This window comes from Glycine max, chromosome 5 (genome assembly GCF_000004515.6).
Source record: "Glycine max cultivar Williams 82 chromosome 5, Glycine_max_v4.0, whole genome shotgun sequence".
NCBI classification, from domain to species: domain Eukaryota; kingdom Viridiplantae; phylum Streptophyta; class Magnoliopsida; order Fabales; family Fabaceae; genus Glycine; species Glycine max.
The window spans coordinates 734,908-750,804 of record NC_038241.2 but is presented as its reverse complement, the minus strand read 5'-3'; the positions used below and the strand labels follow the sequence as shown (position 1 = coordinate 750,804).

At 30.2% G+C, this 15,897-nt stretch overlaps 1 protein-coding gene across 2 annotated transcripts; it reads left to right on the top strand.

The window, feature by feature from the left end:
* Positions 1 to 11,857: 11,857 nt before the first annotated feature.
* Positions 11,858 to 15,565, top strand: LOC100781737 (protein KINESIN LIGHT CHAIN-RELATED 2). 2 transcript variants are annotated; one of them, XM_006579692.3, is made up of 3 exons: positions 11,858 to 12,209; positions 12,918 to 14,796; positions 15,098 to 15,565. In XM_006579692.3, the coding sequence occupies exons 2-3, from the start codon at positions 12,920 to 12,922 to the stop codon at positions 15,312 to 15,314; spliced, it is 2,094 nt and encodes a 697-aa protein (XP_006579755.2). In that variant the 5' UTR covers positions 11,858 to 12,209; positions 12,918 to 12,919; the 3' UTR covers positions 15,315 to 15,565. The 2 variants fall into 2 exon arrangements, with proteins under 2 accessions (XP_006579755.2, XP_003524541.2); XM_003524493.4 differs by having other exon boundaries at positions 12,882 to 14,796.
* Positions 15,566 to 15,897: the final 332 nt, after the last annotated feature.

The window sequence follows — 15,897 nt, the reverse complement described above, 5'->3', positions numbered from 1 at the left end:
TCAATGAAGCTCAAATTGGAGGGTTTGTGAGTCAGTAGTATACTCCGCCAAAGTCCCAATGGTCTTTGGATTATTCACAGTATACTACTCATTGATATCACCATAAACCTCATCCCCAACCTTGAATTTGCTTACTTCACTTCCCACTTTGACCACCACACCAGCAACATCGCACCCCGGAACACTCTTAATTTCCAATACCAAACACAACATCAAACAATGCAATGATAAAAAAGAATAAAATTATATAATAAGGTGGTATACAAATTAAATGGAAACTATACTAATTAATAATCAATACAAATATAAATTTAAATCATGGTCTTACAGGTAAGGGAGAGTCAGTGTCCTTCAAAACCCCAAGAGCCCTCTTAGAATCTGCAGGATTAAGCGCTGCAGCCACAACCCTGGTCTTGAAGGAAAAAGTGGGTATAGGTTGCATTTATAATGAAGCACGAGTATATATTTATGCAACAAATTTATAAAAAAAATCACATTATTAAATCACAATTTATAATATAGAGGTGAATAATATATATCCCATTTTCTATATTAGTGAATCTGAATTCAATTTAAGGTTTTGAACATAAAAAAATGATATTATATATATATATATATATATATATATATATATATATATATATATATAGCTTTATTTTATGTTCTATTTACATCGCAAATATATTTTGAGATTAAAGAATTGTTTTTTTTTTGTCATTCACGAATCATTTCGCATCTGCATTAGGTGATCAATTACATGCATCACCTATGTTAATTAATATTTATTTACACATTTTCAAAGTTTAAACTAGTATAGAAGTATTAATCAATACACCTCAAAGTGACTTGATTATACTTTTAATCTCCCTATTTTATTTGATGTATGATTTTGATAATCTAGAAAACAATAAACACATGCATGCGTGCAAATGTATGGCGGCGATGAACGACTCAACCTTAAAGTTAAAAATAAAATTGTTTTGGTAGAATTTTCTCGATGAAATATATATTTATATATCAATTCATCGAGTTGATCAATTCTACCCAATATCAGTTTGGTTCGAGGATGGACTATTCAACTAAGGTTAAACTTCTATAAATAAGTTTTTAAATTATTAATTTTTAATCGAGTTTTTAATCGTGTAAATTTTTTAATTGAGTTTCTAGCTAAAACTTCAAAAACTTTATAAATTATCATTTTTCGACAATCTTAAACCACACACACAGCTATAAATCCAGAAATCCATTAAAGGGAGACTTATTTTTTAATTGTTTAAATATCTAACTTCAAAAAATAATAATTTTTAGAAATATTTATTATTTTACACATAATATTGAAATTAATTTTTATTTTAAATAATAATAAGCTTAATCATTATCATAATAACAACAAACACACAAGTTTTATATAATTTAACACTAACTAACCTTTATCGTTTATTGAAATAACAACATACACATCAACTCTTGAAAATAGTGTTTCGGTAGAATTTATTCAATGGCGAGTTTCAACTCAACATTAGTTAAGTACGAGGACGAAAACTTTTATTTTAGAGGTATGAGGACGAATACTTTCATGAAACTTAAAATAAAAAAATAACAGAAAAAGAGAAGTTAAATGCATAAAAGGCACGATGCCAAGAAAACACATCATGCATGACGTGCAGAACGAAACACACTACGGGGATAAACGTCTCAACCCTGATTTTAGAATATTCTACAATTATAACAATTAGATATTTATTTTTAATACATCTTTTATTAATACATTAAAACTTGGTGAAAATCTTTTATTTTGGCTGACAAAAAAAAATATTTACTTTTAATGTGAAAAATCTTTCACTTCAATTAATGAGATTTTAATACGTTAAAGAATTTATTATAAAAATAACATAATCAAGTTCTATTGGGGTTATATATAGTAACACTATTACCATATTAAAATTGGGGTAGGCATGCATGATAGGTACGTAGTTGGGTACTTAAAAGATTAAGATATCCTTTTGCCGGGCTGCTATAAGTTTATATATCTTAAGATTTACGTGTTACTTAATAAAGTAAATGTTCAAAATATTTTTTTAATATTTTAGTACTATCTTACAGATTTAATACATTCTCTATTTAAAAATTAAAAGTGTTATTAATAGAAAATTAGTCTCTATCATACTTTAGTTCAATTGATTAAATATGGTGCTTGAATATAAATTTACTGGCATTACTTTTGACTTTCACACATCAAAGAATCAGAATTTAGTTTCTTATTCTTACTAAAAAAATGTCATAATTTCTTTCCTAAATCCGTGTGTACGAAATAACATAAGTTGAGAAAGTTTAGCCCATTATAACTTATAAGGTTATATAGATATTGATATTTTTTAAAAAAAAAATTACTTTTTATCTCAACTGAATACCCTAGTTTTTCAGCGCGCCAAAAGTTTAACACAAACAAACCCACTTTTAAATATTCCACAATTATGACAATTAGATACATTATTCTTTTTTTTTATTATGACCGATACTTTATTCTTTTACAATGTACGTGAGCAATCTTTCATTATACAGTAAATGAGATTTTAACGCATTATAGCATTTATTATTTAAATAATATAATCATGTTCTATTGTGGTCAGCAATACTAATGTTTTGCATACAAAAAAAAATAAATAGCAATACTATTGTTTAAATTTGGCTAGGTAAGATGATCGGCACTAAAAAGATTATGATATCCTTTTTGTTGGGCTGCTATGCTTAAATAAGTAACTAATATGATCATCCAATATAAAATATATCTAAATTTTCATCTTACTTAATAAAGTAAAGGCTATAAAAAATAAATATTTTCATCTTACTTAATAAATTTTCATCTTTTAAATTTGTCGACTTATTGCATATACAACGTTCGCCATCCAATAATTATCATCGTGATATTTTTTGTGAATTTTTAAACGTTCATAGAACAATATAGAATGTTAATATATATATATATATATATATATATATATATATATATATATATATATATATATATGTATGTATGTATAATATTTCTCACTTAGCGTACCCTAACTTTTCTGTGAACAATATAAAAAATAATTTAATCCCTCTTCCATAAACTCGTTAGAATTAACCTAATGATTACGGGGTTGAAATATATAGAATATATAAAGTCATAAGTTTATATTTGGGGGGGGGGGGGAGGATTTCAACAAAGATGACATTTTTTTCCGCATATATATGAATATGATGGAGAGAACTAGTAATTAACTGCTCTATATTTGGATGCAGCTAGCTAAACAAGTTTATAAGGCGTCTATGAGCAGCCACTGCAAGCACAGGGAAACTTCAACTTTTAAGGGACTTGGGAGTTGACTTGCCTATTGATTACACAAAGGAGAACTTTGAAGACCTTCCAGAAAAATACGATCTAGTGTATGATGCAGTAGGTTAGACTTCTGAACCAATGAATATATATTTGGTTTGCATTACTATAATATCAGACAAAAAGGGTAAAACATATATTGGTAGTTTCCAAAATTCAGTTTTAATTCATATAAAAAATAAATATGTTTTTAGTCTCTACATTTATAAAATAATGGTGTAATTTTAATCCTTCATCTGAGACTAAAAATATATTGATTTTTTTATAGAAACTAAAATCAAATTTCAAAATATTAACAGATAAAAAGCATATTATATATATATGAAATGACTATTTATATTGCTTCTCATAAAACACTAATTGTTAACAAAAATTAATACTGATATATATATATATATATATATAGGGCAAGGAGATAGAGCGTTTAAGGCCGTTAAAGAAGGTGGAAAAGTTGTGACAATAGTACCCCCAGGACATCCACCAGCTATTTTTTTCGTGCTCACTTCAAAGGGATCTGTCTTAGAGAAATTAAGACCTTATTTTGAGAGTGGTAAGCTGATGCCAAGACTCCTGTGCCATTTTCTCAGGTTATTGAAGCCATTTCCTACTTAGAAACTTCAAGAGCCACAGGAAAAGTGGTTATTTATCCCATACCCTAACCATATAATATATTATTAACTCATCATGGTATAATTATAATTAACAATGAACATTTTCAAGTGTGTGCTAAGTTAGTTAATTAAGGCTCATGCCAAACCGCATTCCTGGTATCACTATGCTTCCTGTTTATGTATACAAAGCAACCTTGTTGCTAAAAAATAAAGATTGATATTACGTTTTTTATGTGAAAATTTTATTAGTGTGTGATTTATAAATATTTTTGTAAGTTAGCATTCTATGAGTTTTGATGCATGGTCTAGTTCTAGTGAATTTAAATGACTCAATTCATCTAAATTTTTTCGATTAGCAAAAACAAATAAATAAATAAAGATTGGTAATGGATGCTTGTATCTGAAATCCATGATGTAGTACATGTTGTTGCTAGGTTGAAACGAACAAGACCTCGTTTTCACTCTCAAAGGCAGTCTTGTATACTTTATATTTTTCATTTTTTTTAATATATGTTGATTTTTCTTCTTGTGGTTAAATTTTGTTGAAACACAGAAGCATGTATCAGTACTACATTATGACTTCATCATAAGGGCCTATTGCAATGTAGGCCCAATTAAAATTATAACAATCAGTACACATGAAAAAAGAACAAGAAAAGAGAGACAGGAGTTTCTGGGCCTAAGAGATTAAAATGGACCTAATTGGGACATACATAAGGTCCATAAATTTGAAAATGGTAAAATTTGGAAATTCAATTTTGAAGGTGAACAAAATTTTAACAATTCCGAAATTTAAGAGAGAGATTGAGTGGCATGGGAAAAATAATAAGCTCTGAAATTTAGTTTCTGAAAGTGTTGAATTTTGTAGGCTTCCATAATTAGTTTTCGAAAATATGCAGAATTTCAACACTTAAAAGAGATTTAATTTCCACAAGTATAGGTAATAATTATATAGAATCCAGAAGTCTTCTTACATACTTCTTGAAATTAAATCCCAAAAGTGTTAAATTTTCTTTGCACTTCCACAATTTAATTTTTGAAATGTTAGATCCAAACACATGTATAGGGGTATTTTTTGAAAAAAAAAGACAAAAAAATACGGAGGGTATAGTGAGAAAAAAAAATGCAGTAAAACTTAATAATTAAGAATGTAACTTGATAAATTTTGTAGCATGATTACTTGCCGTATGCATTGAACCAATAGTTTGGCCAGAAGCCTGGAAATCAGTCACATCTTAAGTCTGGTTGAAAATTTTGGAATGAAGATCTAAGAGAACTTGGAAACCTTCAATGTGCATATAATCAGGTGACAATACCCTTATACTATGGTAACTCAATATAATGCATAGTATAAGTATTTCATTACAAGTCATTGGGCACGCAAACTTATTATAAAAATAAAGTGAGCACGCAAATTGACATAAAGGTATGGAGTTTACGTTCCATAGATATTATATCGATCAATCACGCATCATCGAGTCTCATTCTTTACACTGTTGATTTAAATAGCAAAATCACCTAATAAATTGATTGCCATTTCTTTGTGGTTAGAAAAATTGAACTGTTCATTTAATTTTTTAATTTTCTCATGACAGCTATTTATATATACATCGTCAGTACGTTAAATTATTTTCGGGACAGGTGACATCTAATTAATTAAGTATTATGAATATTTGGATAAATATACATATATATATATATATATATATATATATAATATAATTTATACATAAATAGGAATATTGTATTAGAATTTAATAGTTATGTATAGTAAAATTTTTAAAATATTTATTTTAAAAGTCAATAAATTTATTCATACATAATAAATTGTGATTAAATAAAGATACAATAAAAAAATTTATATTGTGAGTAATATATAATTCTTTTTCTTGTTATATTAATTAATCTTGTGAGAGTCTCAATGTAATGTTCTATTGTATGTGTAGGATAAACCATTATATATATATATAAATTAATCAAGTACGTGTGACGTTAAAAATATAAATAATATATAAAGCATTTCTTACTTATACTGTGTAAGGATATAGAGCTTGGTTTCTTTTACAAAATTTAGTAGGTAAGGCCACTACTGTTGTTTGCTAGTGGTTATGGAGGAAGCATCCCATTAAATATAGGAGAAGTTTTAGGTAAATATGCACACAAAAAAAAAGGAAATTGTTCGTTGGTGTATCATTTTTAAGATTCCCTATCATGGAATTGGTGGATCGTACGTCTACTTCCCTATGAAAAATTATACATCACCAGAAATAACTCAAATAAGACGGTGTCTTCTTCTTTTATATATAGGCTTGTTTATTTCTTTAAGATCACAACTCGTTAAAAAGAAAATATATAGTATTAAATAAATAAAAAAAAAAGCAGCACAAGATTCCTTTCACGTCTGGTGGTGTTTTGGTTGTCTTTATTTAGCTTCAATTAACATTCATATCTTTGCCATAAACCCAATGGGGCCAAGGAGCCACTTAAAGTTCTCTGTTGATTACTAATTAGCTTGTGATCTTTCTTATCTACTAATTAGTCCTAACCACTGGATCAGTATGTATAAATGTGGGTCTGTGTGGAGGAACAGAAAAAGGAAATATTTTGGATAAAATAGATTTTAGGTCTCTCAATTCCTAGTCAAATTAGTCTCAATCATTATGCTTTAAAAATGATGATTTTGACACTTGGGAGATAACAATATTTTCTAAAAGTTTGATTCCTCAAGTTTGTATATATGAAATAGTGTGTTGGGAGAAGTAAACTCTTAAAATAAATTTTTATATTTTAGGGATGATTCTCTCATTCTTATGAAGGAGATATACTAGAAAAAAAATGATGATTTTGATTTTTTATTTTTTATTATGAAACTTAAGAATTAAGATACCAGGATGAGGGACAAAAGTCATTAATTATAAAAAATACAAGAATCAAGATTATTATTTTTAAAATATAAAAAAACTAATTTTGATATATAAAGAAATCCAGGGGATATAATACACATTCTATTTTTGTTAAACCCCAGGGGCACAATGTTTCGTCTTTCCCCAACAGTTATAAATTGCTAATGATATTATTTGTCTTGAATTGGTTCCTTTGACTCTGCATGGATTCATTCCCCCTCCCTATTAACTAATTATATAATATGATGAAATAAGAAATTGATTAGTGGCTTTCTATAATTAGGACAGGAGGCTGCTATGTTTGGTTTGGAAAAGATAAGAGGGAGCATATACATATATATATATATATATGTGTGTGTGTGAGAGAGAGAGAATTAGGTCAATTTAGTCATTGATGTATTTGGAGATAAACTCCTATTTGTGTATGACTTGGACCTGTGACTTCATTAATTAATGTGCATTGTGCAAAGCCTTTAATGAAGAGCTCTTCAGCCTTTTTTTTAGTTATTTTATTTCTTATTTTGGAGAAATTATTCCGTAGACATGCATGGTATAGCAGTCATCAATTTTCAAACACTCAAATTGTTATTGAATACAAAGATATTTTAACTTCTTTTCATATATAGTATTTCATATTTTGAATAATAATTCAAAGTTGTTCTTGAAATCCCAGTTAAGTAATTGATGTTATTTTATGGAAAAGATTTTGGCTTAATTATATTTTTAATGCCTTTATTATTATCATTTTGTAAATTTGATTTCTCTATTTTTTTCACAAATTTGATCACTTCATTATGTAATTGTGTAATTTTGTTATATTTATTAACTTGAAGTCCAATATACTTAGATTTTATATATATATATATATATATATATATATATATATATATATATATATAAAAGTATTTTATTACTGTTCCCAAATTACTTAGAATTGAATAATAAAAATTTGTCCCAAAGACAATATAAAATACTGAGATAAAAATCCAACTAAAACATTTATTTGTCTCTTAATGTTTGTACTTTGTAGTGCCTGTAAAACTTTTTTCTTTCACAAATCAAATACAAAACAAACCGAAACCGTGTTACAAATTTACGTATATTTGTAAACTTTAATGCCATTCAATAATTTTAAATGAAACAAACACAAACTATAATTGTATACGCGTCGTGTCAGCTAAAAAAATATCTACAAAACACGTTATCTACCTGTCAACAAAATCCAATATCTCTTGACTTGCTTGATCCTTTTTTTCCGAATTATTCTTTTTCTTTTCTTGTTTTTCTCATTTGCATATAAAGAATCATATTAAATAAACTCGAGTTTTAATTTCTAAAATTATAGGATTTAGTCATTGCATTTTAACTTCACAAGATTTTCTTTTAATTCACAGGTTTTACAAAATGATACCAGTCACTTTAATAATGAAAATAAAATTAAAAAATTAAAATAAATGACGTTTTTTTAAAAAATTAATAGCTAAAATAAAGAATAAGGAATTTATAATTTAATAGGGAAAAATTATCAACGTTTTAAGTTTACAATTTTAAGGACTGAAAACCAAGATTAACTCCAGTTATATCACCTAGATTTACAATATGTAGATTAATGGTTAAAAGTTATTCTAACTTAATTAATAATATTAAATTTAAAAATATTAGTTTAATTTTCATGCATCATCAGTTTAAATATTTTACACTATTAATCATTAAAATTACTTTTTAAAGAGTTTAATAATCATGCATTATTTATATATAAATTTTTATTCTATCAACTAATAAAAAATATTCTTAGTGTATTTTTAAGATAAATATTAAAAAAATTAACAATGACAATTTTTAGATTGCAGTATACAAGATTTTTACAATGTAACTGCATATAATATTTATTTTTATTATGAAAATTAAAAAAAATTATTATAGAAGACAATATATGATTAGATAATAATATAAAAAAGTTAAATTATCAATTCATTCAAATTAACCTGGAATGCATCATGAGTGCATAAATGAACTCACATAAGGTTATTTCGCTTAAACTAGATACTCGAATCTTAAAATATATAATTATGTTAACTCGGAAATTTTTCATTGTCCATAGTTATTTTATCTAACTCAAATAGAATTATCTTTAGAAAAAAAAATACTTAAAAGAAATTAAATTTAATGCAATTAATAGATGAGAAATTCTTAAATAAACACATACTTAACAACTCACTTTTAGGCACAATTAATGTGAATTTTACAGCTAATAAATTAAATATATATAAAATCTTAACATTTAAAATTAAAACAATAGAAAAACCCAAGTTCCCTCCCTCTTATTCTTATCAACTTAATGTCAGCTTTTTATATCCTTGGTCTCCGATTAGACATGGCAACTCCATGACTTGCAGCCATGAACACCCATCGGAACCCATCCCAATTTTGATGAAAAAAAATCGAGTTAATCGAATTCGGGTTCAAATTTTTCCCAGTTTTTAAATTTGGGGACGTGGATGAAGATAATTTTGCTAATGCTGATTCTGCTGCCCCATCCCTATTAAATCATAAAACTATCCTTTTTTATATATATATATATATATATCATTGTTGTCCAAAATTATATTTATGTTATGATTGTTGTTTATATATAAGTTTTTATAGGCTATTTTATGTGTATTTCCGAGGTGGGGTGGGGAAAACCGATCATGCTGGGGCAAGGGACAAATTTATAGTCCCGTCGGTTTTCAAGGGTAGGGGGACAAAAATTGTTCCAGTTGTCATGCCTATTTGAGTTCAACACTTATATCATGTTACCCTGCATAGTCTAATTGCCAATGTAACCAAAAATTTAACATGGAATAATGCTGTGTTATAATTTGTTATTCTTTCAAAAACATTGAGATTTGGAAGAAAAAAATTATGCCTCCAATCCATGTTCAATTGTTTCAAATTGTGCATTCATTGATTCAATTATTTAATTACTCTTCCCCATATTCATTATAGATTAATTATTTGTCTGCATTTTTAAAAAAAATAAAATAATTTACAGCTCTAACACAGGAACACCCTATTCTAGAAAGAAGTCATTACCCCTTTTCCTCACTCCTATATGCTATCTCAAACAACTTGTTTAACCCACAAAAATTTGCAAAACACATTCATCTATAAATCAATTTTCTCTCTCTATTTTTGTTCCTTCTGAAATGTAGGGGATCGAAAAAACAGAGTTTATCTTTTTCTTTTAAAACAATAGAGTGAATTTCTCTATATATATTTTTTTAATTTCAAATGTTACACTTTTTTTTACATGTTGCCATTATTTTCTTTTTAATTTATTTGCTGTAAAATTCTCATTGATAGTGCCCAAAAGTGAATTATTAGATTTGTGTCCATATAAAAATTTATCTTACTAAATATTTTTTTTTAAGTTAGCAATTACCAAATAGTCAAATACTCAATCAGAAAATTTATATCCTGTCTGATAATATATTGCTCTGTTCAAATTCTATCAAATACAAAAAGTCATATTCGTCAGGGAATAAGTAACTTTTGGGTAGTGGGCCCGGGCCCGGCCCACGTCTGCGGCTTGGTATGAGGGGTCCATCACTGCTACTAACCAGTTACCAGCCGGATATGTGGTCCACGTGGACTTCAAAAACCCAACCAATCATTGCACTCTACTTTCGCCACGTGTCCACTTTCTACTCGGACGTTCACTCCCTCACACGGAACCGGACGGTCACTTTACCCTTTCCCTTGTCCCTAGTCTTTTCGCGTCCAAAAGCCGTTAATCCCGACACCCTATGCTTCTTACGTTTCAACCGCAACATCTCCGCAAACTAAAATAATAATAAATCAGTCCAAAAAAACAAATCATAAAATATCATCCCCAATATTATCCACATGTGATTTTTTTCTTTTCATTTTTAATGATGACGGAACACGAATAACATTTTTTTACGACAAAATATCTATGAAAATTTAAAATAGTTGAAAGACACTAATCTAATAAAAAGTCAATCAAACAATCATTTTCTAAAACATTTTTAACATTTGACTTAATAATAGTGTTTTTAGAGGGTGATGCTACAGTGCCCAACATTTTTATTTTATTTTTAAGACTACACATGTTATTTTTATTGGGAAATAATTTTATTTGAACTAGATATGATTATATGTAATAAAATTCTATTTTCAAGTACTTATTTATTTTTTATCAGTTTTGTGAGTACTTATTATAATTATATATTCACCAACAAGTTGTTAGTTGAGTGATAATAGTTTAAATCTTATAAATAGAAAAAATAAGATTGGAAGGAAAATTTTATTAAAGATTTTATTGACAAAAAATAGTGATAAACAAAATTTGCTTATTGATAGATATTGATACCAATATCATGATGGATAAATAATATAATTGAATATTTAAAACTCAAACTTAAGATTACCATTTAGGTTAGAACAATTTCATTGTAGCTGATCTACACATGAGACACTGCTAGACATTTTTATGTCTATTGATATGAAGAAATCACCATTTTTTCCGCGTGTAAATTATCAAATGTTTGTTGATCATTTATTCTTACAATAAATATTTGGAATTCACTCGATATAATCAATAAGATAGTTGACTTTTATCCCAAATATCGTGATAATCAATTTAGGCTTAAGGAACAATGATTCATTTTTTTTTTTCATTTCTAGTTTGGCTTTGGATGCTGCTAATTAAGCTATTTCTTTTCATATAAGAAAAACCAATCAATAATTAATACATGATTGAGAATTGATAATAGACAGTTCATGTACCAAGAACAGATACAAATACATACATATATATATATATATATATAGATATATATATATAATCCTTAATTAATCGTACTTTGAAAAATTATCAAGTCTTTTATGAGAATAATAAAGCTGTTGAAGTTGAAGACGAAGGAAAAGAGTGGGAGAGGTCACCTTCTTGGTTTTGCTTCAACATTCCAACTCTGTGGAACAAGTACAACTCTTGCACACATGACATGATGCATACATATATTATCTAGAAAATCTCAAAAATTCCAATTTCAATTCCCATTCTGCCCTTCACATTCACTCAAAATTTCCATTACCTGACACGGGTCTTGTTCCACACACACACACACACACACACACACACACACACATATATATATATATATATATATATATATATATATATGTGCAATTACAAATGGTACAGATATGTTGACCCATATCTCTTCATCTGTACATAATAACATAACACCCATACAAGAAAGCAAGCAACCTTTGAAAGTTTTGGCTTATATCCTTCGGAGAGTACTAAAGGTAACAGTAGCACCCCCATTCATTGTCTCTGTTGTGTTATTGTTTGCTTTGCATTGGTTCCTTTATTTAATGTTAATGCCTTCAATCACACACACGGCACACCCTTTTGTGTATATGTTCTCAATGAGGTTTGTTTGGTGTTGCATTTTGATTGCTCTCTGCTATTTCCAACAAAAGTGTTTGTTTCTTGATTGTGTTCCTTGTTTCATTCACATTTCTTTTTTGTTGTCCTGAGTTTGATCACTGACAATGATGGAATTTCAGAAAACGTTTTTTGTGTTGTGTTGTGAATCGTACATAAGGAGCGTCAGGGAAGAAGCAATGTCACGCAATCAACAACCAGATGGAATATTTTTATTTGCTTTTGGCTTTTTTTTTTCTTTCTCTTTTTGGTTTGCTGTAATGGGTTATAAAGTTTGATTCATTTCCCTTTTACTTTTGTATCTTTTTTCTGTTTCTCCTTAGACAGGAGCATTCTTTTATTGAAATATTATTAGCACCCGTGAAGTCATCATTGGTTTTGGGGTCTGCACCTGAAAAGTGAAAATTGGCTCTTGATTTTGTATTACACCCCCAAACGTTATTGTATTACAAAATGCAAACTTTGATTTTTGTTTTCCTGTTTTGAATAATTTCTAACTTTTTTTTTGGTTTTTGCTTATTAATTTTAAGTGAGGTGCTGATTATTGTGTTCAATGCCTGGTTTAGCCATGGATGAATTGAATGTAAATAGTGCAGCAGAGGAACCAAGTGGGAGTTATAAGGAAAACTTTGCTCAACAAGCATCACCAAGGAGTACACTGAGTCCAAGAAGCATTCAGAGTGATTCAATTGATTTGGCTATTGATGGAGTGGTGGATACCTCAATTGAGCAATTGTATCACAATGTGTGTGAAATGAGGAGCTCTGATCACTCACCCTCCAGGGCTAGTTTCTACTCTTACGACTATGATGGTGAGTCAAGGATTGATTCAGAACTGGGCCATCTTGCTGGTGATATTGTGGATTTGGAGATCACAAAGGAGGTGGTCACAGAGAATAAAGAGGACTCCAATGCCAATGCTGAGAAAGATGTTGTTGTGTCAAAGAAGGATGACAATAACCAATCTTCACCAAACACAAAAGTCATTGAAGGATCATCCAAGGCAACTCCGAAGAGGAGCGAAAAGGGTGTCCGAAAAGCAAATGGCACTTACCGTACGAGGAGGAATAGGAGGGAGCTTGGTTTGAAGGGGATCGAGGAGCGTATTGCTGCAGGTTTAGATAATCCTGAATTGGGACCATTTTTGCTCAAGCAAACAAGAGATATGATCTCCTCGGGTGAGAATCCTCGAAAAGCGCTTGATTTGGCTGTTAGAGCTTTGAAATCATTTGAGATTTGTGCAGATGGGAAACCGAGTTTGGACATGGTCATGTGTCTGCATGTCTTGGCAACAATATACTGTAATTTAGGACAGTACAATGAGGCCATTCCCGTTCTTGAGCGTTCCATTGATATTCCGGTGTTGGAGGATGGCCAAGAGCATGCACTGGCTAAGTTTGCAGGGTGCATGCAATTGGGTGACACTTATGCAATGATGGGGCAGATTGAGAATTCTCTGCTGTTTTATGCAGCAGGTCTTGAGATTCAAGGGCAGGTCCTGGGGGAAACAGACCCGAGATTCGGCGAGACATGCCGGTATGTGGCCGAGGCACATGTTCAGGCACTGCAGTTTGATGAGGCTGAGAAGCTGTGTCAGATGGCTCTTGACATTCACAGGGGAAATGGAGCTCCTGCTTCCATTGAGGAAGCAGCAGATAGGAGACTAATGGGGCTTATCTGTGACTCAAAGGGTGATTATGAAGCTGCTCTAGAGCATTATGTTTTGGCAAGCATGGCTATTGCTGCAAATGATCATGAAGCAGATGTGGCTTCAGTTGATTGCAGCATAGGTGATGCCTACCTGGCGTTGGCACGCTATGATGAGGCGGTGTTTTCTTATCAGAAAGCACTCACTGTGTTCAAATCAACCAAAGGAGAGAATCATCCAACAGTTGCTTCAGTCTATGTTAGGTTGGCTGATCTGTACAACAAGATAGGGAAGTTCAAAGAATCCAAATCTTACTGTGAAAATGCACTCAGGATTTTCGGCAAGATCAAGCCAGGGATCCCCTCAGAAGAGATTGCTAGTGGCTTGATAGATGTTGCTGCAATCTATCAATCCATGAATGATTTGGAGAAAGGGTTGAAGTTGCTCAAAAAGGCCTTGAAGATATATGGCAATGCTCCTGGCCAACAAAGCACTGTTGCAGGAATTGAGGCCCAAATGGGGGTTATGTATTACTTGCTAGGGAACTATTCTGATTCTTACAACATCTTCAAAAGCGCCATTGCCAAATTTCGTGCAAGCGGAGAGAAGAAAACCGCTTTGTTTGGAATTGCTTTGAACCAAATGGGCCTTGCCTGTGTGCAGTGTTATGCTATAAATGAGGCAGCAGATTTGTTTGAAGAGGCCAAGACTATATTGGAAAAAGAGTATGCTCCATATCATCCAGACACCTTAGGGGTCTATAGCAATCTAGCAGGCACCTATGATGCAATGGGAAGGTAATATATTCACTCTCCTTAATCCTTGTTGTTCTGATATGGGAAGAGTTTAATTTCTATGCATTATTAGCGTTAAATTTTTTACATTGCCAAGCAATTAGAAAACATGGTTGGTATGAATTTTAATATAGTCATTATAAAAGTCAACAAACTTAACATATATTTCTGAGAGAGCAGGTAATTGTTAGTTGTCACTATTACTTTCTTCATTTCTTTTGTTTACTACTCCATGCATGACAAGAATTCTTAACTTTGAGGTTATAGTTGCTAACATTTCTTGTTCATTTGTGATGTTTTGCAGAGTGGATGATGCCATTGAAATTTTGGAATATGTAGTTGGCATGAGAGAAGAGAAGCTTGGAACAGCAAACCCAGATGTGGATGATGAGAGGCGTAGGTTGGAAGAGTTGTTGAAAGAAGCCGGCAGGGCCCGAAACAGGAGATCAAGAAGATCATTGGAAACTCTCCTTGACACCAATTCTCAGCTTATAAAAAACAATGGCATTACGGTCCTATAAACCTGTGGTTGTATATAAAACAAGATAAGGTTAACTGTTTTGATCATTATGATCGTTGCTTGCATATTTGGCCGGGGAAACAATAACAAAGTGGAAGTAGATTCCACTATCCAATTGTTTGTTACTAAAGCATGTTCACAAAAGTTACTTCATATATGTCTCTTTTCTATAGTGAAGAGTAAATTCCGGTTACTCATATTTTTCCTTGTATAATTGAATCTATAAATGGTGGAAATTCAAATTTCTATGTATACAAATGGATGTTGAAACTTAAGTTTCCCTGCTGCTGGTACACCAAACGTCCCATTAGAAAATTCAGTTGCTTCTAACCACGTTTTAGATGCAACATAGTTTTACTAGTTCCGATGTTATAGTCAAGGATCTTATGAACGTGACAAGCATGAATATGACACTGCAGACTGCAGAGCCGCTGTTGTAGGTGGCATCATATATCAAAATCTTAGGCTTACATTGTAATGCACGACATTTGCGTAAAAATCTTATTTGCCCACGTCTTGACCAGTCCTTAGGATTTAGATAATTGTGATATTATATAAAGATTTATACATTTTCTGAACTACTA